Source organism: Triticum aestivum, chromosome 2D, assembly GCF_018294505.1.
Source record: "Triticum aestivum cultivar Chinese Spring chromosome 2D, IWGSC CS RefSeq v2.1, whole genome shotgun sequence".
NCBI lineage: Eukaryota > Viridiplantae > Streptophyta > Magnoliopsida > Poales > Poaceae > Triticum > Triticum aestivum.
Genome location: NC_057799.1, coordinates 450,452,072 through 450,478,792, shown reverse-complemented (window position 1 = coordinate 450,478,792; position 26,721 = coordinate 450,452,072). Strand labels below are relative to the sequence as shown.

Genomic DNA, 26,721 nt, shown 5'->3' with positions numbered 1-26,721 from the left:
AGGCAAACTGAAAGACATGGCAAATACTAGTATAGCATGTGCTACTTCCTACAAAAGTATCTCTTTGCCGCTTATAGATAATCGCTTTTTCATCCAACCAATCAAAACACATTTTAATGCTCTTAGGAAAGTGCTTGAAACAATCACTTCTATCAGGCCCCACCATAGCTGGCGGTCCTATGTATTTATCTGATAATGCTTCAGTATCAACATGAAGAACTTGGCAATCTCGACTCTAGAATTGACATTGGTATTTGGACTAAAAGAACATACTTGACTTTGCCAAACTAACCATTTTGTCCTGAACTTTGACAATAGGTGTCTAGTACATGTTGTAAGGAGGTTGCATTTAACACATCAGCTCTCAGGAGAATTAGAGAATCACTGTCAAATAAAAAGGTGTGATACAGATGGTGCATTTCTACACACTCTAGTCCCATCCATGCCACCAACTTCCTCATACTACAACATACTAGAAAGACCTTCTGCTCAAAGAAGGAAAAAATAAAGGGAGAGGGGATCTCCCCTGCCTAATACCTCTCGGAGGGGGTGAAAATACCCATCTCTTGAGAATTAAATACCACTTTATACCTCGATGAGCTAACAATGCCATCATCATTTTGATCCATTGTTCAGGGAGCAACTAGTATAAAAGCTGAGCTTATGGTAGAAGAATAGAAAAAGAAACCTGGGCTGTTGGATTGAATATGGACGATTGGAGTGGAGGCATCTCAGACAACTTATTGTACATTTCACGAAAACCCCCCTACTGCCAGTTAGATGTAAAACATGACTTTGCAGTAAGAACCCCAACTTTCTCATATCCAATCGTTTTATCCCAATTTCAAATCTTCACATCGTTGATGCCCAAATTATACAATAGTTGCTTGTACTAGTTCATCCCATGTTGGACCACCCCAAACACAAATATGAGAGTACATGTCAAGCACCAATTTCTGAATACATGACAAGACACACAAATTTCTGAATACATGTCTAAGTGGATCATCCTGGGCAGAAATATTTGAGTGCATGTCATCTATCTTAATTCGGCTAGACAAACATGACATGGTGTACATGAACAGCGAGCCTGAGAATGAAGGACTGAAATGATGCCCGCTGAATAAACATTGCTACCAAAACTTGCATCGGGTTTGTTATCTTGATAGCACATGAAAGAAAAAATACTCCCTTCTTGCCTCCAGTTATAGTGCTTCTTGCTCTTCAGTCTTCATGTTCTGGAAAAGATGACACCAAACAAATTATTCAGTTTGAGTACAAGACGTGCAAGGGCACCTAAAGTATTTCCTCATGAACTAATGAAATGAATATGCATCAACAATACATTGTACTAGCAGGAACATATCTGCTCGCTGCTAGCACAAAAAAATATTCTTATCCCCCAAATTATTTTTACCACTGTGATTGTCTAACTAGAGAGATGATAATGTTAAGCTTACCATCCAGTCCTTCATTTTGTTATGCAGAAATTAACAGATAATGGACCAATCCATCACAAGCACGGGGAGGAGCTGAAAGTAAAAATGCTTTATCCTTCATTACACTGAAGTTGTTATTCTGATTGATTCCATTGGTCACCAAGTATTAATTTAAAAAATGCATGGTTAAAACTAAAAAGGAACACTTCTCTGGAGCACTGATATGACATTGCAATGCCAGCACTTCCTTATTGCTGCCCACAAATTTTGGTTCAAAAAAAGTAAATTGAAACTCTAACAGCAACAAACAAATAAACATATTACGACGGCACAAAGGCAAGTCCGCACACAGATCCAAAGCAAAAAACATGAGTCAAATACATGGAAGAGAACCATTTTCTGCTCTTGTATTTAGAGACTAGAGATTCTAAAAAAATCTTGCTTCAATCATAATTTCACTAACAAGTTCAGAACCTTAAAAGTTTTTCTATGGAGAATCAGCGAGGGTTTAACAGCAAGTAGAATTATTTACCTCCTTAAGACCCCAATTGGAGGCCTTGTATACGCCTGTAAATAGTTTACCGGTGTATTTTATTATCCCATAGAAGCAACCAGTATTTTACCGGTGATATTTTCAGATTGTCGACCGCCATGGTCAAGCCGTCATTCAGGAGTCGCGTCTTCGAGTGCCTGCGCTCTCCGCCTGATTCAGTCTGCATGCCACCTGCTCCTCGCCACCTCAACCTGATGGTCGGCAGGAGCTCCGGCCTTGCACCGCCAAGCAGTGCGGTGCACCCACATCAGGGACCTGCGGAGACGGTGTCAATACCGCAGTCAGTGTCGCCGATGCCTCGTCGCGTTGCCCGTGGCTTCGTCCGGCGATGCTCTGCTCGTACTGTCGATCGATAGAGAGAGATGAATGCCAGGCGAGAAATGACGGCCAGAGCAGTGTTTTCAAAACCGCGGAATATAGGTGTATTTAGCAAAACCGGTGTAAAAAAATACGACCTGAAACGACTAACCAGTCACATAATTAAAGGCCGCCCATTTTATTTTACGGATGTATACCTTACCAGTTTACTGGGCAGAAAAACTACGTTCCAATCAGTGGCTAAAGCACACAAGAGAGAGTTGTACAGGTCCGTCGTTTCAACCAGAGATAGAAAATGTGAATGAGAGATGAATTCTAATTAAGCTTGATGTGATTTTGAGTCTTCTAAAAGGGGTTGTGGTTGCCAGTCACGTGAAAGAGATGGATATGCTACTTCTTGAACATGTCACAGTACAAATATGAGCTATGATGACACTTGTTGACAATGTGCGATCTTCAGACCAATGTGTTTTTGGATATCATACAACAACAAACAACATGTTGTGTTTAAAAAATAATGAAACCAGTCAAAGCCATACAAGTTGTTCACTGGTAAATACAGTACTAAGCAGCACATGAGAGGGGAGAAGCCATTAGATGATTAGAGAGAAATCTGTAGGAGGGAGAGGGGGAGGGGAGTTGGAGAAACGGTGCTGACCTTGATGCTGAGCCTGCAAGGCAAAGAAGGCGAGCAGATCGAGCACCACCAGCTTGCCTACGGTGAGATACTGCTGGATCTAGGAGTACCAGGGAGGAGGCGACCGTGGAGGCACCACCGCCCACTCGACCACTACCAGCTTGGCGCCGGAAAGGTACAAATGGGCAGCTGAGCTGGTGGGGAGCCCGTGGTCATCGGGGTGGAGGAGACCGTGGCGGCGGCGGCCCGGTCCCTGACGAGGATGTGCAACGCGTCGTCGGGATGCGCAGTAGATGGAGCCAAGAGACCTGGAAGCCGGAGTGGGAGGGGGAGGAGGCAGGGAGCAACTGCCCAGGGAGTAGTCGTCGTCCACCAGGTAAGCACCAGATCTGTGCAGCCGCCACTGTCGACGAGCAATAGGGAAACAGGAGAGCTATACGGAGATCAGTCGTTTGAAGAAGAAGGACCTGAAGCAGATTAGTGGGGAGCGAAGGGACATTTTTGCACAAAATCATATACTTATGAGTACAGGCCCCTCCGCTTCGATCTGTGCCATACGTCCCAAATCCAACGGTCCAGAATCATTTTTCTATTTTTGCACCTGATGTGCAGATTCTATACTAGTCGCTCAGCATTGTTCATGGAACCAAAATATCTACACCATGCTCCTCGAGAAAAGTCATTATACATGGTCATAACCCTTGTGCATATCCAACTTCACTACACATAATCCTGCTTGCCGAGATCTTTTGTTTTTAATCTTATGGACACACTCATAAGCATTAAGGATGTTATCAGTGATAAGTCTGACGGGTACAAAGGCACTTTGGGTAGGAGAGAAAATGTCTGGCAGACTAATTTTCAATCTTGATGGCAGCATCTTTGAGATAAATTTATAAAGCACATTGTATAAGCTAATAGGCCTATATTGCGTTACCAGCTTAGGAGATTCAATCTTAGGTATAAGAACAATAGAGGTATCATTCCATTGAGCCAGTATTTGTCTTGAGTTAATAGCAAACAACACCACTTGAGTAATCACATCTCCCAAATATATGCCAGAACTTCTTAAAGAAAATTGCATGAAGCCCATTCACCTGGTGCCTTGAAACCATCAATGCTAAAAACTGCATAAAAACATCATCCCGAGTGAATGGTGCCATCAATACATCATTCATTTGATCCGATACCTTGGTTTTGAGTTTCTAAATAATATACGGGTTCACTTTGCCGCACCTCTAATGTAAAAAGATTAATGAAATAATTCTGGATGTGTGATCTTAATGCTGCCATAGCTTCCAAAACGTCATCATTACCATTCTTTATTATTTTTTCACTAATTCTTCCTTCTCCTAGATGATGCAAAAGCTTGAAAAAGATGCAGTGTTGCGGTCACCATTTCTCAATCCCGGTTCTTTATCTTTGCAAGTAGTGGATTTCTTCTAACTCCAAGCGATACTCAACAAGTTTTGCCAATTCTTTTTTCTTGTGTTCATTTTCATCATTCATGGACCTGTCATATATGGAGTTACTCTTAGGAGGTGTTTGGAAAAGGAATGTAAATGTAAGCGTAATTAGATAACATTGTTAATGTAAACGAAATGGATGAAAAATGGAACCTGTTTGGTTAATTGGGATGTAACGTAATCAATTACACATATCTCAGTTTTTGTTTATTAACTGAAAGGATGCCAGTGCTCTCACGTCTCACCCCCTTCTACATGGCGGAGGCTCCAGGTTGCAGCAGCTGTTGTGCCAGTGCCGATGGAGAGCTTGAGGTTAGTGTCGAGGTGTCGTTCGAATGACGACATGGTGGAGCTGGCCGAGCGACTCGTCATCATTGTCGTGACTGCAGGTTGGCTCATCTGACTTGGAGAGACATGCGACGTGGTCTGCTACAGCTGGAGACGATGCCCACATGTGAAGCAACAAAGAGGTGTCATTTGTGCGATGTCTAGAGTTGCTGCGATGGCATTGAGCCAGCATGCAAGTGCTCGTCTCCATCATTTGACGGCAGGGCCATGGTCGTTCCCTCTCTCGGCCTCATTGGTGCGCCACCATGCCCCAGCAGCTCCGCCTCATCGATTTCGTCAGGCTTAGAAAGGAGGAAATCAGGGCGGCTAAGCTTTTGCTGGAGTTTGTTACTGACTCACGGAGAAGAAATCACGAGGAGAGATAACTGGTAACACGTGATGCCGTTTTCCATTACATCTGATTTTGGACGAAATCAATTTTCTTGTAGGATGGGATCTGTTACCGTGTAAATGGATTACGGCTCAACCAAAACAAACATAATCTAGAGTTATCTATTACCAACGACGAACCAAACACATCCCTAGTAGTTGTAAAACCACACAAATCTATATATCTATTTGCCAAAATAAAAAGGACTAAAAAAGATCCAACTAATCTCGACATCAAACTATGTCAATCTGACGACCTAGACTACTCAAATGATGAACACTCAACATATTTACCATACAACTAATATCCACGGATAAACCTGGGAATAGTTTGTAATCCAAACTAAACCCAGACCAACCCATACATGTATAATTCCAGTGATCAAACCAAACCAGACCAAATTGAAAATGCTACAATCCAAACTAATCCAAACTGGATGTATTTTCAAGCCAAATCCATCCAGACCATTTTCTACATACAGTTTGAACCCAAAGTTTCAAACCATGGGTCGGTCAGCCACTGGAATACTTGGACCCCAAACTTAACATGTACGTACAGAACTAAAAAAGGTTGTGTGAGGCACATATGAACGACCGCTAGCTTGGTGTGAGGAGCTTCAGTGTACGCAGTCCGTGCGTGCACTGGAAGAGCAGATGATGGCACCGGCCGCGGAGACGATGACACGTGGCCGGCTGCAAGACCTTGCCGGACGTGTGCACGACCCTTTGGCAGATCGCTGGGCCGATGATCCTGAACGGGGTCTTCAAGTTCCTCATCGACTTCGTCGTCGTCGCCTTCGTCGGCCACATCAGCAATGTCGAGCTCACGGCCATCTCCATTGTCAACGGCATGGTCGAAGGCTTCGGCTTTGGGCTCCTCGTGTTCTGCATGAACAAGTTCTACCAGGCGCAGACCGGGTGTGAGTCATGTCTCGCGTGACGGTTGGGGTCAAACTGGTCGCTAGACTAGTTTTTATCCATGGACTTAAACAATCTGAGACCAATTTGTTTCTGTCCAGACCAAACCAACCCAATTTATTAATTACAGAAGCCCACACCAAACTAAATTACAATAGGGAGTCAACCCATTTCAACCAAACCAAAGCAGCCCAACATGAAAACCAAATTGGGGAAGTCCGCCCCCTAGAGGTGGCGGTTAGCGTAATTTACGGAGAGGCGATTTTCTGGCGATCCCGATCTCGCTGGGAACCCTGTTCTCGGTAGGAAGATTGCAACGCCGCCTCTGCCGATCTTGCATCCAAGGATCCACCATCGGGGCAGATCGCGCCACCACATCATCACGACCACCCCAGCCACCATAAGCCTTCTGCGAGCTAGGGATCGCAGTCGTACACCACGGTCAGTCCCTAGGGTTTTGAGTCAGGTTCTTCAAGGCAGGAGTAAGGAGCGATGGAGGACGTGGAAGGGCTGATGAGAGGCTTGAAATTGTCGGCGGCGGAGAGAAAGGGGCTCAAGATTGGGGAAGCGGAGAAGGGGAAGGCTTGCGAGTGGGCACCGGAGGATCCTCAAGCGATTGGAAAACTGTTCTCGGAGAAGCCAGCGCATGCTGGTGTGGTAGGTCAAACGTTGGGACGAATCTGGTGCCCGATCAAAGGGCTAGATTGCAAGGAGTTGGAGACGAATGTCTTTTTGTTCACGTTCCGACAGGCGTCTGGATGGAGGAGAGCTTTGGAGGAGGGGCCATGGTGGTTTGACAAGGAGCTCCTGGTAATGGAGGAATTTGACCCAGACAAAACGGTGGATGAATATGAATTCAAGCTCATTCCTATGTGGCTCCGTGTCTTTGGCCTTCCTCTTGGTCAAATGAATAGAGCCACGGGAGAGCGGATCGGGGCAGAATTTCATGAGCTGGTAGACGTGGATGTCGGTCCTGATGGGAAGGCTATAGGAAAATATCTTAGGTTGAAGGTCAAATTGAATATCAAGGAACCTCTAATGAGGGGATTTGTGCTGGACAGGGATAAGAGGGAGGGGGAGAAGGTAGGGGAGGTTGCGATGGAAGGGGAAGAGGAGTGCCAGAAGACGACGAAGAAGAAGGGCTTACTATGGTGCCGGTTCGAATATGAATATATGCCGGATTTTTGCTATACCTGTGGTGTGATCGGGCACGGGGAGAAGGAATGCGCGATGAAGCCTCCAAAAGGAGAAGCGCCGCAATATGGGCCATGGCTGAGGGTGGAGGAGAACAAGAAGAGGACAGAGGTAGTCGCGTACGGGAGAGGTCAGGGCAGCAGAAGCTATGGTGGGAGTGAAGGTAGCCATGAGAGGAGGAGGCAGTATGGATGGGGGAAGAGATCAAGAGGCTTAGATAGTAATGCTGTATCCTGGAGGAAGGAAGATACAACATCAAAAGATAGCGGTCAGGATACAAAGGGTGAGGAGAAGGAGGTGACAAGCCCACTGAAGATTGCTGCTAACGTGGGAGAGCCAGCAGGAAGCAAAGCTACAAAAAGCATTCAGTTTACGGAGGCCCGAGTCGAACTGCAAGCCCCGGAACAGAATAAGATGGCCATCGACCAAGCTCAGATTGTTAATACTCCGGGTGGGGAGACTCAAGTGACACCAGCTAAAGAAGGAGAGGGTGCAATGACGGAGAATGCAGTGGGAGGAGATGCAATGAAGGCAGGAGGGGAGGTGGCGGAGGGCAGCGGGATGAAGGGCAAGGGTGGTAGATTCAAACGGAAGAACCGACCGGAGAAGCAGGGATCGCAGGAGAGTCTGGAGGTGAAGCTGGGAAAGAGAGGAGTGGGGGAGATGGATGTTGATGAGGAGGCGAGTGCCAAGAGGGGGTGTGGGGAGGGGATCGAGGGCCAGATGGTTGCTCAGAACATGAAGGGAGGACAGAGTGTGCCAGCAAATGCACAAAATGCTACAGATATATCGGCCGGGCTACCGGAGCAGCCCCGCTGGACGCAATGAAAATCATCAGCTGGAACTGCCGGGGACTCGGGAATGGCCCGGCAGTTCGCTCTCTTCTCGAATTGGGGAGAGTGGAGGATCCCGATGTTTTGTTCCTTTGTGAAACACGGATGGAGGAGAAGCAGCTGGGGAGGTTTAGGTGGTTGTTGGGGCTCGTCAACATGGTAGCGTGGAAGGACGAAAGTAGTGGTAGGGGAGTGGCATTGTTTTGGCGGAAGGAGTTGAATGTTTCTCTCAGATCATACGGTAGGAGGCATGTGGATGTGGATATCACAAGGGAGGATGGGCTGGTGTGGCGCCTCACGGGGGTTTATGGAGAATCGACCATGGAGAGAAAGAAGGAGATGTGGAAGATGATGCGCATTCTGAAACAGCAACACCAAGGTGGACGCCCGTGGCTGTGCCTTGGCGATTTCAATGAAGTTCTGACAAGTAGCGAGAAGCTTGGAGGTGCTGACCGACCGCAACGTTACCTCGATGATTTTCGCCAAGCATTGAACTTCTGTGAGCTGAGAGATATTGGGTTTGAAGGTGACCTGTATACTTGGAGAAATCATAGAAAGGAAATGCGAACATATATATGTGAAAGGTTGGACCGGGCCACCGCAAACAATGACCGGTGCACGGCCTTTCCATATTATGCGGTGGTGAATGGTGAGCCGCGACATTCCGACCATAGACCGGTGGTGGTGCATCTTGAGGGGACGGAGAAAGGGTGGAAGAGGGGAGACCGTAACTTCAGGTTTGAAGCACGTTGGCTGCAGGAAGATGGGTGTGAGGATATCATAAGAAAAGCGTGGGAGAGAAGTTATCAAGGAGGGGGGAGTGGTGTCACCCGAGGCCTTCAAAGTGTTGCCAAGGATATAAGTGTATGGAGTAGAGAAGTAGTGGGAGAATTAGATGGGAGAATAAAGAAGGCTCGGGGTGACCTGGAGAGGTGTATGAAGGCTCCGGTCTCTGAAGGAAAAATCAGGGAGGAAGCAAGGCTGCGTGCTATGTTGGAGGGACTGAAAGAGAAGAAGTATACCCAGCTGAAACAGAGGGCACATATGTGGTGGTTGAGGGGAGGGAATAAAAACATTAAGTACCTGCAGTCCGTAGCTTCTGTGAGGAAGAAATCCAACAGATTAAAGGAGATCCGAAGGGAGAATGGCACGGTGGTGGATGAGGGAGAGGCTCTAACTAATTATGTGTGCTCATTTTTTCAGGATCTGTTCACTTCTTCTAATCCACATCGGCTAGATGAGCTGATTGGCAAGGTGCAACCACGTGTCTCAAATACAATGAACGCAGTCCTGGAGGCTGAATATACTAGAGCAGAGGTGAAAGCTGCTCTCGATCATATTGGTGATCTCAAAGCTCCCGGGCCAGATGGTATGCCGGTGATCGTCTTCAAGCGCCATTGGCATTTTATGGGGGACCGAGTCGTGGAGGAAGTTCTGAACGTTCTGAACGGAGGAGACTTCCCGGAGGGGTGGAATGATACTATGGCTGTGCTTATTCCCAAGGTGAAGAACCCAAAAAGGATCAAAGATCTCCGTCCCATTAGCCTATGCAATGTCGTGTACAAACTTGTTTCGAAGGTCATAGCAAATAGACTAAAGGTGGTACTGCCTGATGTGATCTCCGAAAACCAAAGTGCCTTTGTGCCAGGGAGACTTATCACAGATAACGTGCTAACAGCCTATGAAATATCTCATTATCTGATGAACAAAAGGAATGGGAGGAGTGGAGTCGCGGCAATTAAGGCAGACATGAGTAAGGCATACGATAGGGTTGAATGGAGCTTTTTGAAGGCTATGTTAAGCAAGTTGGGGTTTAGTAGGAGGTGGGTTGCGCTTGTCATGAGATGTGTTCGGACTGTTCGGTACCAGATTAAGGTGAATGGGGGTCTGACCCAACAGTTTAGCCCATCGCGTGGTCTCCGACAGGGGGACCCCATCTCCCCCTATCTTTTTGTCATCTGTGCGGAAGGATTGTCGGTGCTGTTATTGGATGCAGAAGAGAAGGGGGTGATGCACGGAGTGAAGATCTGCCCAAGGGCACCGTGTGTATCACATCTACTATTTGCGGACGACTCCATGCTCCTGATCAGAGCAGACCAACAGGAAGCATTGCAGTTATATGAAGCGTGCTCGGGGCAGTGTATAAACACGGAAAAAAAATCTGCAATTATGTTCAGCCCTAACACATGCGATAATGATAGAACTGCAGTAAAGGCCGAGTTGGGTATACACAGTGAGGATTGGAATGAAAAATATTTAGGGTTGCCAGTCCACGTGGGGCGATCCAGGAAGAGAGCTTTTAGCTACATCAAGAGGAATATATGTGGACGTGTTTATGGATGGCAGGAGAGATTGCTAGCAAAGGAAAGTAAGGAGGCTTTGGTGAAGGCGGTGGGGCAGGCCATACCCACCTACGCTATGTCATGTTTTGATCTGACTAAGACCTTCTGTTCGGAGTTGAACACACTACTGCGTAACTTTTGGTGGAGTCAGCAAGATAAACAAAATGCCATGCATTGGCTCAGTTGGGAGAAATTGTCACAGCCCAAAGCCATGGGTGGGCTAGGGTTCCGAGATATGCACCAATTTAACTTAGCAATGTTGTCGCGGCAAGGGTGGAGGATTGTGCAGAACCCAACAAGTTTGTGTGCCAGGATACTAAAGGCCCGCTATTTCCCTGACTGCTCGGCGCTGGAGGCAGTGGCCCATGACGGGATTTCGTACGCTTGGCGTAGTATTCTGCAGGGGCTGGATGTAGTGAAACAGGGATACATCTGGAGGGTTGGCGACGGCCAGAGAATCAACATATGGCTGGACCCTTGGCTACCTAGGCCTTGGTCGAGGCACGTGATAACGCCGAAGGGTTCTAGTCTTCTGAACCATGTGCATGAGCTGATCAGCCTGATCACGGGAAGCTGGGATGAGCGCCTCATTAGAGACACGTTTTGTGCGGAAGATGCGCGGTACATACTCCAGATCCCGTTGAGAGAGGGGGTAGAAGATTTCAGAGCATGGCATTTTGATAAGAAGGGCAATCACTCCGTTAAAAGCGCCTATAAGCTAATAGTGGAGCTGAACAGCCAGAGACGGAATGGAGCACCAAGTACGAGCACAGCCAGCGCTGGTCAGCTTGATCACTGCCCGGACCAAAGTTGGAAGCGGATATGGAAGATTCCCTGTCCACCGAAGCTACAAATGTTTGTCTGGCGTATTCGCCATGAGTCACTAGCTTTATGCAACAACTTGGAAAGACGTGGTATAAATCTTGAATCATCCAGCTGCTTTATGTGCGGTAGAGGCGAAGAGGATGGTGGCCACCTGTTCATTAAATGTAAGGCTGTGAAGGAGGTATGGAGGCACCTGGGGATGGAAGTAGAGCGTTCTCGGCTGGAGGGGATTGGGGGTGTGCATGCGATGCTTGACTCTCTATGGGGGCTAGATGAGAAGAAAGGAGTGCTAATCATATCCTTTTGGTGGCATTGGTGGAATAACAGAAACAAAGTCAGAGAGGGAGAGGCCCCTGTGTCTGCAGTGGAGGTTGCGAGGCGAGCGCGTTGTGATGCACTTGAGTATGAGCAGGTATTCTTACCAGCCAAGCCTAAGCAGGCCCCTGAGAAATGGCAGCCGCCTGCACATGATGTCACCAAGTTTAACCTTGACGGTGCGTTCACTCCTGGGAATTCTCACAGTGGATGGGGGGTTGTGGCTCGTGATAGCACAGGGCAGGTCGTTTGCGCCAGGGCCGGGCGGCAAGAGCAAGTTTATGATGCTTTTGGTGCAGAAGTCAATGCTCTAGCAGCGGCAGTAACTACAGCAACAGAGCTGGGAGCCATCAGGGTGGCGTTTGAGACGGATTGCGAGCTGCTGGCTGATGCGATGGACATCAGGAAAGTTGACGCCTCGCCATATGCAGTGATCATTGAGGACGTGAAGCTTCAACTGAAGCTGTGGTTTTCCAGCTGGAGTGTTAGCTCATGTAGGCGAACCCTGAACTCTGCTGCGCATGAGCTAGCCCAAATCGGTTGTAACAGTCTACCAAACACGTGTGTGGAGTGGGACACTCTTGTATCGCCCAAAGTGGCTGCTTGTGTGTCGGGCGATATGCCCGCACGTCGTTAATCTATAAAGCTTTGCTTTCCTTCAATTTTTTTTTGAAACTATGGTTCCAGACCAAACTATTCACAGGTTTATCCACGGAGCATCATAATTAATATATCATTAATATTCATCCTAATACTATCAATAAGCAATTAATATCCTACCTCCTATCAGCATGTAATTAATACCATACCTAGTATCAATACGCATTTTATCCGGTACACGTTACTGCAAGCACTGGTTTTACACCCCAAAAGACGCCGGTTTTCCGCAAAGAAGGGCAGTTTTGAAAAGAAAACACTGCCTACGGTCGCACAGTGCGAACGGCTCCAACATATAACCCCCAAATGGATCGAGAAGATCCCCAAAATAAAAGGAAAAAACTTCTTTATTCCCCACATCCACTCGTAGCGGGAAGAGGAGAGGAGAGACAGGAGCTCCCCCAACACTCGCTGAGAAGCAGCAGCTCCAGCTTCTCCCAGGGAGCCAAAATATTCGCGCCAATTGGGAGGCATGGGCGCCAACGGGCACCCGCCGCCCGCCAGCGCCGCCGCCCAGAACGGGTCCCACTCTAGCGGCGGCGGCGGCGGCGGCGGCGGAGGAGGTGGGGGCGGGGGAGGGGGAGCAAACCCTAGCTCCGGCGGCACGGCGGCGGCGCTCCGGCACGACCCGGGCCTGTCGCGGGAGTGGACGCCGGAGGAGCAGGCCATCCTCGACGAGCTGCTCGTCAAGTGAGTTGTTGGGCTACGCGGGTTTTGGGATTTCGTCAATTTGGATGAGGCGGAGGGTTTGAGTTCTTACTTCGGACGTCTGTGGCTATAATTCGTCGATAACTCTGAGAATTAAGTAGGTTCGTTGTCATGTAGTGGAGATTACAAGTTGCCACTGCCTCCTTCTGGGTTCAGATTAATCAATCTTCCCCCCTCAGGTTGACATGTGAATATGCTTCTTCTTGAAATGTTAGTGGTACTTGGGCATGTGAATAATGTTCTCAGAATATATATATATTATCCACCCTTTCTTCTCTGTCCATATAGATATGCTTTATTCTGTCACACGGTATATTACGCCATTATTCGGTTTGTTGTCATCAAAATGACAGCAGAGTCAAGATTGATTTGGGTTCGAAAGTAGCATTCACTGTTTTAACAACATTTTGAGGGGCTCTATGAATTCGCTAACTTTGTGCACCATAGTTTTTGCACCTCACAGTTTTATTGATGTTCCTCCATATTTGCTCTCAGGTATGCATCTGATGCGCCTGTTATTCGGTATGCAAAAATAGCAATGAAGTTGCCAGAGAAAACAGTTCGAGATGTGGCTTTGCGGTGTAGATGGATGAGTGTGAGTAATATAGACTTGGAATGCACCTTTTGCATTTCTATTATCATGGTACTGGTACCCAGTCTCTTACTGGGTTTCAGCAATGATCTGATGCTATGCATTCAACCTACAGAAAAAGGAGAGTGGTAAAAGAAAGAAAGAGGACCACAGCTCATCAAAGAAAAGCAAGGACAAAAAGGTTTGCCAATTTCCCTTTTTCCTCAATTTTTATGACTGTTATAATGCAACTAGAAAAATCAGTGCTGTAGCAAGTTGGGAAATGCCAGCATTTGGTTGCGCATAGTTTGGCAAGTTTGAGTGGTTCCTCCAGATCGACTAACTTTTGTAGGTTTGTTTCCCAAAGGAAGAAATCTGCTCTAAAGATCGAGCATATTATTCTACTAGTATTTCTTGGATATTCGATTATGCGTTGGAATTTTTCTGCTAAAACTTTCATCAATGACTATGCACTGCAGATGCATATGTGAACTTCATGTGGTTACATTGAAATATCCATTTTATAAACGCAAGGATGTACACTCCTTTCACGTATTGACAGAGTGTGAGGCAGAACATTTTTCTGAACTTGAATGAAACTCTTTAGTGTCCAGTATTTAGCTTGTTAGATCGTCTCCAATGTTGCGTTGTAGAAAGGGTTACAATTGGAATCATTGAGATTTTTCCTTCCAGTGCATAACATCAATGTTTGGGAGTTACCTTCAGAACTAAAGAAAACGGTAACAAAACGGGATCCAGGCATGTTTTCTTCCCCCTCCGGTTCCTTCTCTCCTCATCCAAACTTAACGGGACACCATCCAAAAATCCACCGCAAGCGATGGCAAATCGCTCTGCTAGCCCAAAAATGAAATCTCAATGCTAGCCACCGGTGGCCATACATACTATTCCCTCCTTCAATTAAGGTTCATAATGTTTTAATTCGTAAACCCTATCTTCCTCTGTCACCAACAATGGCAAGAGAATAGCAGCGGCAGCAATGTTGATGGGAAAGGCAAGAGAATAGCAGCGTAGAGGATAGCAGCAGTGCTGACAGGTGACAGGGAGTACTAGTATTGTTTTGTAAAGAAACTCGACCAACCAATACTAGCCATTGGTGCATTTTTTAAGAAGAAAGGTGAACACCAACCCAGCGGAGGCTGAGCCTTGAGCACGGGTCGGCGGGCTGTGAGCATTTCAGCCTGCTCTAGCTAGCCAACTGGTCGACGCAAGTTCTCACTAGTATTTTTCATTATTTATTGTCTTGGAATCTAACCAACAAGTTGGTTCGACTTCAAGCTTTCCCACTTCGAATTGCCTGCTCCATTGTATGAAACTATGAAACCAACTCATTACTCGCTTCAAATCGCTTTCCTGCAACACTGGAGACGGTCTTAAGCCACAAACTCATGCTTGAAGATACATCATATTTTTATGGAACTTGTTCTATTTTGTACAAATGTAGCCTGGCCTTTGCTCTATTAATTTTCAACCCAAACATCCCATAATATGTTTTACACTCCCTCTGTCCATGTATATAAGCCCCCCTCGAATGTGACCCTAATTTTGACTATGAATTTGAGCCTAACTTTTATAGCCTATAACTCATATTTTGTTAGTCAAGGGGGACTTATATATTTGGACGGGGGGAGTGGTACTAATCTTTCTGCTCCATTATTTCATGGCGGTGTGGCTGCCCACCCAAGTCTGTCAGGGGGACTGCATCAGAGCAGTGGCCATTCCTAGGTCCTGCTGAGGACTGTGGCATTGCTGGCACCATAGTTACACAAGTGGATGAATTAGATTCATACTTTCTTTTCTTAATATAATTTACTGTTGGGGCCTCCCTACGGTTTTCAGTTAAAAAGATTCATACTTTCATGTTAGGAACTTAGACATAAGGTATGCTGGTGAGTTAAGTGCATTTTTATGTTTGGATAGATGGATTGTATCTTTGGTATACATTAGATCTTGTTTTGTGGCCAGCTATATAAGTACAACACAGTTATCCTGTCACAAAGCAAGGAATAAGCAAGGGTTTTCCACTTTGGCAAGAAAGCTACAAAAGCTCCTAAATAGGGGCTTTTTGCTTCGGCTTTTGGCTTATGAATCAATATTGTTATATGATGGTATAAGCCAAAAGCCGAAGCAAAAAGCACCTATTTAGGAGCTTTTTTTTGCTTTTTTGCCAAAGTGGAAAAGCTGCAAAAGCAGAAGCAGAAGCGCAAACAAACAGGGCCATAGTCTTTTCATTCTCCACTGCCCTTGTGCTGGTGCCCCATTCACCTCAACCAGGCCGCAGGGCCCTTACCCAAGCGCACACATGGCAGCTGTACACGATCATGTAGCTAATGCGCCTCATTTAAATTTTAATAAACTTGTAACTGACAGCCGCTCACTGCTGCAGGAGAAGGTTGCAGATTCTTCATCAAAACCACCTGTTCATATAGCTGGAAGGCCGAGTGTTCCGCCATACTCCCTTCCAGCACTTCCCATTGATGATGACGAAATTTCATCCAAAGGTAACTCATATTGATGTTCGCTGAATTATTTCAGTTGACTCTCTAGTTTGGTCCTTGTTTTTATTTGCTGCAATGTAGGACTGTATGTGTTGCATGAAGTGAAAGAAATAACCTGCTTATATGATGTAGGACCGGTTCTGCTGATATGCAATAAATGTTTTCATATCGTTGATTCCAACATCATATTAGCCATCAACTGACATGTTTTTTTTATATTCTTAAGAAAATCATTATGATACACGCTGTTGGTTATACTCTACAATTAACACCACTTTGATTCAGTTTTGGAACCAGCTCAGTTCAATAGAAATGCAGTTCCCTATGCCTTTGGTATCTAATATCCTGTGTCGGAGGATTTGATCAGTTGTTATAATCTTGGTCACATATTTCTCATATCTTAGATACAGATCCGTCCGTTGAACAAAAATGTGGTCCTTCATATGCCGGTGAGAATTGTGCGGTTATCGCTCTCAAATGATTCTTGTATGGCTTGGATGCCTGGAATTAGAATTATTTGGGTGAAGTACTGGAGTTGTGTTTCTAGATTCAAGTTCCACTGCAGCTTGCTTTGTTTATTTCTTCTTGATAGTGGGTGTCAGGGCAATAACCTGGTTAAGGACACTAGCAAACACAACTTTTTGTGCATGTGAACTAGGTGACATGTAGTCTATAGTCACATGGGTCTTGGCATCTCTGTGCATTTCGAAATGTTAAGTCAAAAACTATTTTGAGAATAGTCATACATGTTTATTGCTCGCATTATCCTTCTGAATAATGTTTTTTTTATGTTCAAGAGTGATTTATCTCCCAGTTTTTAAATATCATGACTATTGTCATTGATGGCCTAGACTCCAAGTTGCTCATTTCCTCACTTTTATTTCCTTTCTGTAGCAATTGGAGGTCCAACAGGAGAACTCCTTGAAACTAACGCCCAGGTTTTAAGTCAAATTTCAACTAACCTTGGCACCATGCAGGTATCATTTTAAAACTTGAAGACTATTTTGGTGATGATTTATGCACACTTGTAAATGAAGACTGTTTTTCTTACTTGAATTCTTTCATCTCCAGATACAGGATAACATCTCTCTGCTGTGCCAAACTCGAGATAACATACTCAGGGTGTTGAAAGAGTATGATTTCATTTCCTTGCCTTATACTGTATTTTATATTCTTAATTTTTCGAAATGATGATGACATCAGTTTAAGGCTTTTGTTATTAAGTATTGATCCGGTAACATACTCAGAGTGTTAAAAGAGTATGCTTTCATTCCCTTGTTTTTTTTTTCCGTATATTCTTAAATTTTGAAAATGACGAATCCATGACATCAGTTCAAGCCTTTTTTTGTTATTTATTACTGTATTGATCAGTATCCTTTTTAGACACTTTTATCAGTAGGCACAGTAATTTGTATCACGCAAGGAAAGGATAAATTTTGTCTTTAGGACTGTCAATTCTTCCGACATTGGCACGTCACATATGTGTGTTCACAGTAGATGAATGTCTTGTGTGGATTCATCTGCTAGCCAATTTTTTTTTTTGGCGAAACATCTGCTAGTCAGTGTTACTACTATTGCTACAAGAAACTTAAAGGCCTATAAGGTCAGTTTCTTGCGGCATGAGAAATTCAAGAAAACCAATATCCGTCCGCTTAATCAAATCCACTTTTGGAGCTCGTCTTTTTTTTCATTGTAAAAAAGTGACCGGATGCTCGTACCCGTCAAGATGCCAATACTTGATCATATAGAAAAATATAGGATTGGAGTGTCATGCGCACTTGAATCCTATAGGATTAGCAAGGAGTGTTTGATTTCACGAGAAAAGCGAAGGAATTGTAAAAAGTGGTTGGAGTGGAGTTAGATTTCCTATGAAATGTACTCCCTCCGTTCGGAATTACTTGTCGCGAAAATTGATGTATCTAGAACTAAAATACATCTAGATACATCCATTTCTGCGACGAGTAATTCCGAACGGAGGGAGTAGTACAAAAGATTCCATTGGAAAAATTCCTATGGGATTCAATCCTATGAATCAAAGGACAAACGTAGGAAAAATTCCGAAGGATTTCAATCCTCCAAAAATCCTATAGAATTCCTTTGAATCAAAGGAGCCCTTAATTTGCATAAAGTTTTTCGTCTCCAGAGTTAAGGATTCTAAGATTCAAATCATTATTCCTTTTTCCTTTCAAGAATAAGCATGATGGCTGAGTTTCATTCATAGAGGAATCGAGTGGAGTTATAATTTGCACGCGACATGCTTGCAGGATGAATGATGCCCCAGAGATCATGAAGCAGATGCCACCACTACCCGTGAAGATAAACGAGGAGCTTGTCAACTCCATACTCCCCAGGCCAACTGTACCTATGCAGTAGTGATAGTGAATGGAATGTGTTTTCCATAGTCTGAAGAGCCCCTTAGATAGGCAGCAAAAATAATACTCCTAAGAAAAATGCCAGCCTTGGCCCTAGTTCGTTCGTTTTAGATCCTTCCTCATGTCATATATGTATCTGCAGATGTTGATCTTCCAACTGTTACTCAAATTAGGGGGTTGGAACATGTACAGGGCTACCAGGGGTTGCTTTTACTGCAGTTGTGAGTTTAACTCTGGCATTCTTTGTAGTGTAATAGCCTAATGTGAATGTGATGGAATATGTGAGTTGGCCTTAGTTTGAGTTGTTCTGTGCAGTCTTTCCTTAAATTTAAGTAATATACTTGCCTTCGTTACATCGCGGTAGGAAGTTGAGCTCTCTTTTGGTTGATGTAATGTCTAATTCGCTATGTCTTGGGTCGGATATCTTTATCTGATGCTCAAGTTTGCCATGCCCGGGCTAGATAAAATGGTTATGGTATCTGATGATAAATAATTGCTACTGTATGACTTCAGATGCTTTTTTGGTCACTTACTTGCTCAAAAGAATGCTAGAAAGCGCACAATTTAGCGAAAAATGGTAATGGAGTCCGGGCTAAAATGCGGTATTTATACATCACAGGATATTGACCTTAAACCAATCAGCCTCATATTTTTCTGTAGAATGTTTTCCTCCGTTCATCTGAACTCAAGCCGACATTCAATTCGGCTCTGGGGAGCATTTGCTTCTGCCCGCCATTTCTTTTTTGTAGATGTAAAAAAAGTTGAAAAATTAGACATGTACATATTCTTGTCTAAATGTTATCTGCAAATGCTTAGGTGGAATGCCCAAGCATTTCTACCTGCGCAAAAAATGCAAACCAGATGACCATTTTTTTTGGCATTTCTTGACTATTTAACTGTTTTTTTGTTGGCGAAACTAGTGTTCCGTTTCACATGAAATTTGTCAGGTACGCTTTGGACACTAACATATGAATATGTACAATGAAAAGTTCAGTTTTTTAAAATTTGTTTCTTACCTGTTTTGAATTTACTTTTCATTGCTGAAGCAAATGCTCCCGAGAGCCAAAACAGCCATGCCCGAACTCAAGGCTAAATTTCAGTCAATTACACAATCTTTCACTAATTCTCTCTTTTTGTTGTAAAGCTAAAGTAAGTAACATTTCAAGCTCTAAATCACCTGCTAGACAAACTGCTAGGCGTGCAGAGGCTAGCCTTTGCTGATGATCATGTGAAGAATCTGATATGCTCGGAACGAGGACGCACACCATAAACCCCGTCTCGATCGAACGCTCGCGCAGATTCCTATAAAGCAATATCGCATCGCTCCTAGCGATCAAGGGGTTAGCAGGTGATTTGCCTTTCTGGAACTAGGCCAAAGAGCCCATATGAAATCACATCTAGGCCATGGTGGGAACCTCCAGACATGCACCATGCCAAATTGAACATTGATGGAGATTTGGTGAAGGAAGACAACATGACTGCGGCTGGCATGATTTTCCGCGGTCATGTAGGAGCGGTATCTTTGCTGCAACATAAGTAATCTTCAACTGTTGTGTAACGCCCACGATGCGGCTATATCTCCCACGTGTCGAGGCACGACTTAGAGGCATAACCGCATTGTGGTTTTGTCGCAAGAAGGGTCATCTTCACACAATCCCATGTAATGAACAAGAATGGGATAATGAGAGTTGGCTTACAATCGCCACTTCACACAATACATAAAATAAATTCCATACATCATCCAAAATACACACATAGACCGACTATGGTCAAATCCAAATGAAAATAAGATAACCCAAAATGCTAGATCCCCGATCGTCCCAACTGGGCTCCACTACTGATCATCAGGAAAAGACACATAGTAACGACCACGTTCCTCGTCGAACTCCCACTTGAGGTCGATTGCGTCATCTGCACTGGCATCGTCGGCACCTGCAACTGTTTTGGTAGAATCTGTGAGTCACGAGGACTCAGCAATCTCACACCCGCGAGATCAAGACTATTTAAGCTTATAGGAAAGGATGGTGAAATGAGGTGGAGCTGCAGCAGGCATTAAGCATATATGGTGGCTAACATACGCAAAAGAGAGCGAGAAGAGAAGCAACGGAACGGTCGTATTCTAGTAATGACCAAGAAGTGATCCTGAACTCCTACTTACGTCATTCATAACTCAAACCGTGTTCACTTCTCGGACTCCGCTGAGAAGAGACCATCACGGCTACACACGCGGTTGATGTATTTTAATTAAGTCAAGTGACGAGTTCTCTATAACCGGACATTAACAAATTCCCATCTGCCTCATAACCGCGGGCACGGCTTTCGAAAGATAATACCCCGCAGGGGTGTCCCAACTTAGCCCATCATAAGCTCTCACGGTCAACGAAGGATAAACCTTCTCCCGGAAAGACCCGATCAGTCTCGGAATCCCGGTTTACAAGACATTTCGACAATGGTAAAACAAGACCAGCAAAGCCGCCCGAATGTGCCGACAAATCCCGATAGGAGCTGCACATATCTCGTTCTTAGGGCACACCGGATGAACACTACGTACAAGTAAAACCAATCTTCGAGTTTCCCCAAGGTGGCGCTGCAAGTGGCTCTAGTTTGGGCCAGCACTCAGAGGAACACTGGCCCGGGGGTTTAAATAAAGATGACCCTCGGGCTCGCGAAAACCCGGGAGAAAAGGCTTAGGTGGCAAATGGTAAAACCAAGGTTGGACCTTGCTGGAGGAGTTTTATTCAAAGCGAACTGTCAAGGGGGTCCCATAAATCACCCAACCGCGTAAGGAACACAAACTCAAGGAACATAATACCGGTATGACAGAAACTAGGGCGGCAAGAGTGGAACAAAACACCAGGCATAAGGCCGAGCCTTCCACCCTTTACCAAATATATAGATGCATTAATAAAATAAGAGATATTGTGATATCCCAACATATCCATGTTCCAACATGGAACAAACTTCAACTTCACCTGCAACTAGCAACGCTATAAGAAGGGCTGAGCAAAAGCGGTAACTTAGCCAAACAACGGTTTGCTAGGAAAAGGATGGTTAGAGGCTTGACATGGCAATATGGGAGGCATGATATAGCAAGTGGTAGGTAGCGCAGCATGGCAATAGAACGAACAACTAGCAAAGCAAAGATAGAAGTGATTTCGAGGGTGTGGTCATCTTGCCTGCAAGGTTCTCAGAGTTGTCGAAGACTTGATCCTCGTAAGCGTACTCAACAGGTTCCTCGTTCACGAACTCGTCTCCCGGCTCTACCCAAAACAAGAACACAAGCAACGGAACCACAATCAATCACGGGGAATGCACAAGCAACATGATGCAATACATGAATGATATGCAAGATATGATATGCGATGCATATGCGTGCCCCGGAAGTAAATGATGAACAAGGCAGTAACTTGGCAAACCAAGCATGCCACTGCAAAGATGAGATGATTTCGGTCGAAATCGATATAAAGATCACCGGAAACGGATGCACGGTTTGCAAATGGCAAGCAAAACAAGAATGACACGAATCTGCGACTAAAAGCATGATAGCGCTTAGTATGCAACAAATAACAATGCTACAACACTCCAGCGTAGAAACAAAGCATATGGCAGCAATCTACAGGAGATGCTTGACAAAAGATGAACACTGAGCTACGGCTATTTCACAACATAACAGGTTCAAACAAGCATGGAAAAAGTGCAAAAGATAACAGGTTCCCAGACTTGGTGAAATTACTGGACATGGCTGAAACGGTATCAGGTAGCAATATTCAGAGCACGAAATCAACATGCTACAGGAACTTAACATAGCAAAACAAGGCATGGCAGTATTATACTAAATGCATATGACAAAAGTCCCTTACTGACCATAAGCCAAAAAGGACCAGAAGATATGATGGCAACCATGTAAACATAGCAAGTTTCGTTAACAGGTTTCAGACTTAGCAGAAAACAGAGAATGACAGAATCAATAATATGAAGGCATCTTGGTGAGCTTGATGCACTCACTACAAAGCAATGCATGACAAAACAAGCATACCTACAGCAAGATGACAAGTTTATGAAGCTATCCATGGCAAGAGCAAGTACATAGCATGTATGAAACAACTACAACAAGCTTGGCAAAATTGAATATCATGTTAACAATCTGCCAGGAATATTTTATAGCAAAAGTAGAGTAAGAATGAGTCATGCTATGGCACTCCATAATTGCAAACAAAGGCAGGAACGTATCATTTACAACAATATCTACAAAACATACTTACTGAACATCTCCAAAAGGAGCATGGATCTCTCTGTAGCCACATGGATACATAGCAACAAAATAACAGCAGTCACAGACTTAGTGATTTCACTAAGTCCCTGAAATCAGAAATATTACGGAGCCTAGTTTGCATGCTTGTGCTAGTCACTACAGAGATCACAAAAATACATGGCATACACCTCTGTAAAGATGGCATGGCATACAACAAAACACATGTAGAGCTCATGCCCATAAGATGCACAGATTAAATGCAACAAAAATAACAAATCCACAAGTTCTGATAAGTAACAGCAGATAACAGCAATTAGCACTCTTGCACCAGAGATTTGGGCATCAAGATAGACTCAAATGAACATGGTGCAATGAAACAAAATGAAGAGCATCATGAGATGAACATTTCTATATATTACACGCGTGAAACGGAGCTATATGCAAAGAGTTATGATGAAATGAACATGCGCACATATTGTAAAAATCTGAGACTTGAAGAAATCGGGAGAGGAAGAAAAAGTCAACCCTCGTTCACTGGAACCAGATCGGATCGAGGCACGGGCCGGCTCGGGCTCGGGGATCGCCGGAGTTGCTGCAGAGGGAGAAGAAGCCGGTGGAGGGAGGAGCTCGGGGCGCCGGGGTTCGGGCGGAGGACGACGGCGGCGGGGTAGGCGACGCCGGGCGGAGCGACGATGAGCGGGGCGGCGGCGCGGTGGTGCGGCTCCGGCCGGCGACGATGGCGGCGGGGACGGCAGAGGGCGGCGACCCCGGGCGGCGCGGCACGGGTGCGCGGAGGGCGGCACCGCGGCGGCGGATCGGGCCGGGCGGGCCCCGCCTGGGCCCGGCGGGCCGGCGGCGCGGGGAGGAGAGAGAGGGCGCGTCGTGGGATGAGGTGGCGGGCTCCGGTTGGTTGGAGGCGGCGTCGCGATGAGGTGGCGGCCCTGGATTGGCCGGAGCGAGGTGGCCGGTGGACGCGTCCGACCGGAGCGGACGTGTCCGGCGGCGCGGAGGGTGGAGCTATGGTTTGGACTGCGAATGTATTTCGGGGGGGATGCATATATATATATAGCTAGAGGGAGCTAGGAGACTCCAAATGAAGTGCGGTTTTCGCCCACACGATCGTGATCGAACGACCTAGAGCATGGAAGTGAGTTAGAGGGGTTTTCGGCTGTTTAGAGAGGGGTTTTTGCTGCACACACAAACGGACTTTGCGGTTACCCGGATAACCGTTGGAGTACCAAACGACCTCCAAATGGAACGAAACTTGACCGGTGGTATACTAAGGCCAATTGACAAGCCTTGGTCCATTCCGAGAACGTTCAACACCCGCTCACGAAAGAAAACAAGAGGGGTGCGCCGGAGGAGGTGGGAGTGCCGGATTGCAAAACGGACAACGGGGAAAATGCTCGGATGCATGAGACGAACACGTATGCAAATGCAATGCACATGATGACATGATATGAGATGCATGACATGAACAAAATGCAAAAACGGAAAACAAAACCCGACTACGAAGGGAATATCATAACACATAGCCGAAAATGGCAAGAGTTGGAGTTACAAATATGGAAAGTTACATCCGGAGTGTTACATGTTGTGATCCCCTGGAGGGTGAGGTGGTAGCCATGGATGAAGGGCTTCATCTACACTCCACAGGCCAGGCTTGCCATTAATTGTGGAAGTAGATTGTGTCGAGATGCTACAAATGGTGTAATCCAAGAAGATGGATCAGTCGAGGTACGCTTATCATTTTCATGACATCAAAAGGATTTTTTTAGGAAAAACCCTAGGCTTAAACTATGCCATGTATCCGGTTACAATAATTAAAGAGAATATGATCTACTCCCTCCGTCCCATAATGTATAACATAATGTATACATTATACATTATGGGACGGAGGGAGTACTAATTAAAAAGGTATTTGGGCCAACACTCTATAAATCACCCTAGATCCTCGCGAGAGCAGCCAACTCCTGGGTCATCGACATTGCAACCTTTCCTGGCCGTTGACAAAGAGACGGATTGGAATTGCTTGATTAGCTTTTTTATTTTATTTCAGGTAAGATATGGTAAAGACGAGACCTGTCAGGCGCGTTAGCCTTCAGCGGGCAGCCAACGATGATTCAGCGATCATATGAGTATATGACCCATGTATAGACCTGCTAATTCCATAAGGCCTAGCCGACCAGATAGCTTTTGGCTCAAGAAATGAACGTTAGTCAGCTAGGCACGCGAATGTGGCGAGCCATACCTTGCCTCTTTGGGTCGCTCGCAACAACGCATTGCCTATTGGCTTCGTTAGTCCCCTTAAGATAGCTAGCATAGTTGACTCTGGTTGTAATCACCATGCTTGATCAATGAAAGTTCCTTTCCCGCAAACAAAAAAATTTAGAAGTATAATAAGTAAGCACATATAAAAAGTCATCCAACTTCCAAAACTCAATGCAATGTCTCCCAATGTGTCGAGATTGTAGGGCCTATTTGTTTCAGCTTGGCAGCAGATTTTCGAAGGAAAGAATATAACCTGAAAGAAACAATATTTGGAATCAGGTCTCCTAGTGAAGCCGAATCCGGATTCGAGTCCATTTCAGTTGAGTTGCGTGAAGCATGCTCAAGTGTTCTTCGGTGGCAAAGCTGATTTTGCGAAACAACTTTGCCAGTGAAGCAAATTTACATGTGATTCGAAGCCAATTAAAACTAAAATAAACATGCCTTTAATGCTCCAACTTAGTTCCTTTTCTTTTTCTTTCTGTGTGATAGATAGAGTTAACGAGGAGCGATGATAAAAACCCTATCTTTTAAAACCGTATCTTTACATAACCAACACATTTTATTAAAGGATATTAAAGGGAGGATTGTTTCTCCACTATTTTTGATCCATCAGATGTTTTTCGTACGTTTATGTTCTTTCGTCCATCCCCGTTTTACATTAAAAATAAAAAAATACATGATACCGCAGAAAGCGATGATAAAAACCCTATCTTTTAAAACCGTATCTTTACATAACCAACACATTTTATTAAAGGATATTAAAGGGAGGATTGTTTCTCCACTATTTTTGATCCATCAGATGTTTTTCGTACGTTTATGTTCTTTCGTCCATCCCCGTTTTACATTAAAAATAAAAAAATACATGATACCGCAGAAAGCGATGATAAAAACCCTATCTTTTAAAACCGTATCTTTACATAACCAACACATTTTATTAAAGGATATTAAAGGGAGGATTGTTTCTCCACTATTTTGATCCATCAGATGTTTTTCGTACGTTTATGTTCTTTCGTCCATCCCCGTTTTACATTAAAAATAAAAAAATACATGATACCGCAAGGACTCGAACCCCTGCCTTCTTACATGGAGCCACAATGAAACAACCAGTCCACCTAGCCACAATGTTGTTTGGAAACACTGAGGCATACTGCATTTAATACGGTACTCTCACGCGTGCCCTATTGGGCCGGCCCATTAGCTGGGCGGGACTCCTCTTTTTCTTATTTGTTTTTTCTTTACATTTTTTCTATTTTTCCTTATTCAAAATAATTTGGGATTTCAGAAAGTTCCAAATTTTAAAAGAAAGTGTGAATATTAAAAAATGTTTTAGAAACCATGCACCCTATTAGGCTGGCCCATGAGGAGGGAGGGACGCCACTGTTTTCTTATTTCCTTTTTTCTTTTTTTTCTTTAAATAATTTGGGATTTCAAAAAAGTTCCAAATAAATAAAATGTGAATTTTGATTTTTTTTCCAGAAATAGTAAAACGTTTATGAAATTAACAAAAATTCTGCGAATACAAAACATCTTCATGAATTTTTAAACAATGTTCACAAAAATAAAAAATGATCATGAATTTCAAAAAAGTTCATCGATTCAAAAAAATATTCGCTGATTCAAAATCTTCATGCATTAAAATTTAATGTTCGTCAAACAAAAAATGTTCAACCATTCCAAAAATGTGTGCCTATTAAAAACGATGCAAGTTTTAAAAATGTTCATCCATTCAAAAAATAAACATCGTCCTCTGTAAGAAAATTTCCAATTACTCACTATAATATTCATCGAGATGCTGTCAACCTCCTAGATTTTGTTTT

The 26,721-nt window shown here is 44.6% G+C and overlaps 1 protein-coding gene and 1 long non-coding RNA gene across 2 annotated transcripts; one reads left to right on the top strand and one right to left on the bottom strand.

Moving 5' to 3' along the window:
* Nucleotides 1-794: 794 nt before the first annotated feature.
* On the bottom strand, nt 795-3,429 carry LOC123053764 (uncharacterized). The gene is made up of 3 exons (XR_006425806.1): nt 2,969-3,429; nt 1,972-2,334; nt 795-1,238 (listed from the first exon to the last, which is right to left on the bottom strand). It is a non-coding gene; the product is annotated as an uncharacterized lncRNA (long non-coding RNA).
* A 9,120-nt stretch (nt 3,430-12,549) lies between these two features.
* Nucleotides 12,550-18,682, top strand: LOC123053763 (homeobox protein Hox-B3). The gene is made up of 7 exons (XM_044477308.1): nt 12,550-12,904; nt 13,418-13,517; nt 13,630-13,695; nt 15,898-16,012; nt 16,904-16,986; nt 17,081-17,142; nt 18,274-18,682. The coding sequence occupies exons 1-7, from the start codon at nt 12,687-12,689 to the stop codon at nt 18,380-18,382; spliced, it is 753 nt and encodes a 250-aa protein (XP_044333243.1). The 5' UTR covers nt 12,550-12,686; the 3' UTR covers nt 18,383-18,682.
* The last annotated feature ends 8,039 nt before the right edge of the window (nt 18,683-26,721 follow it).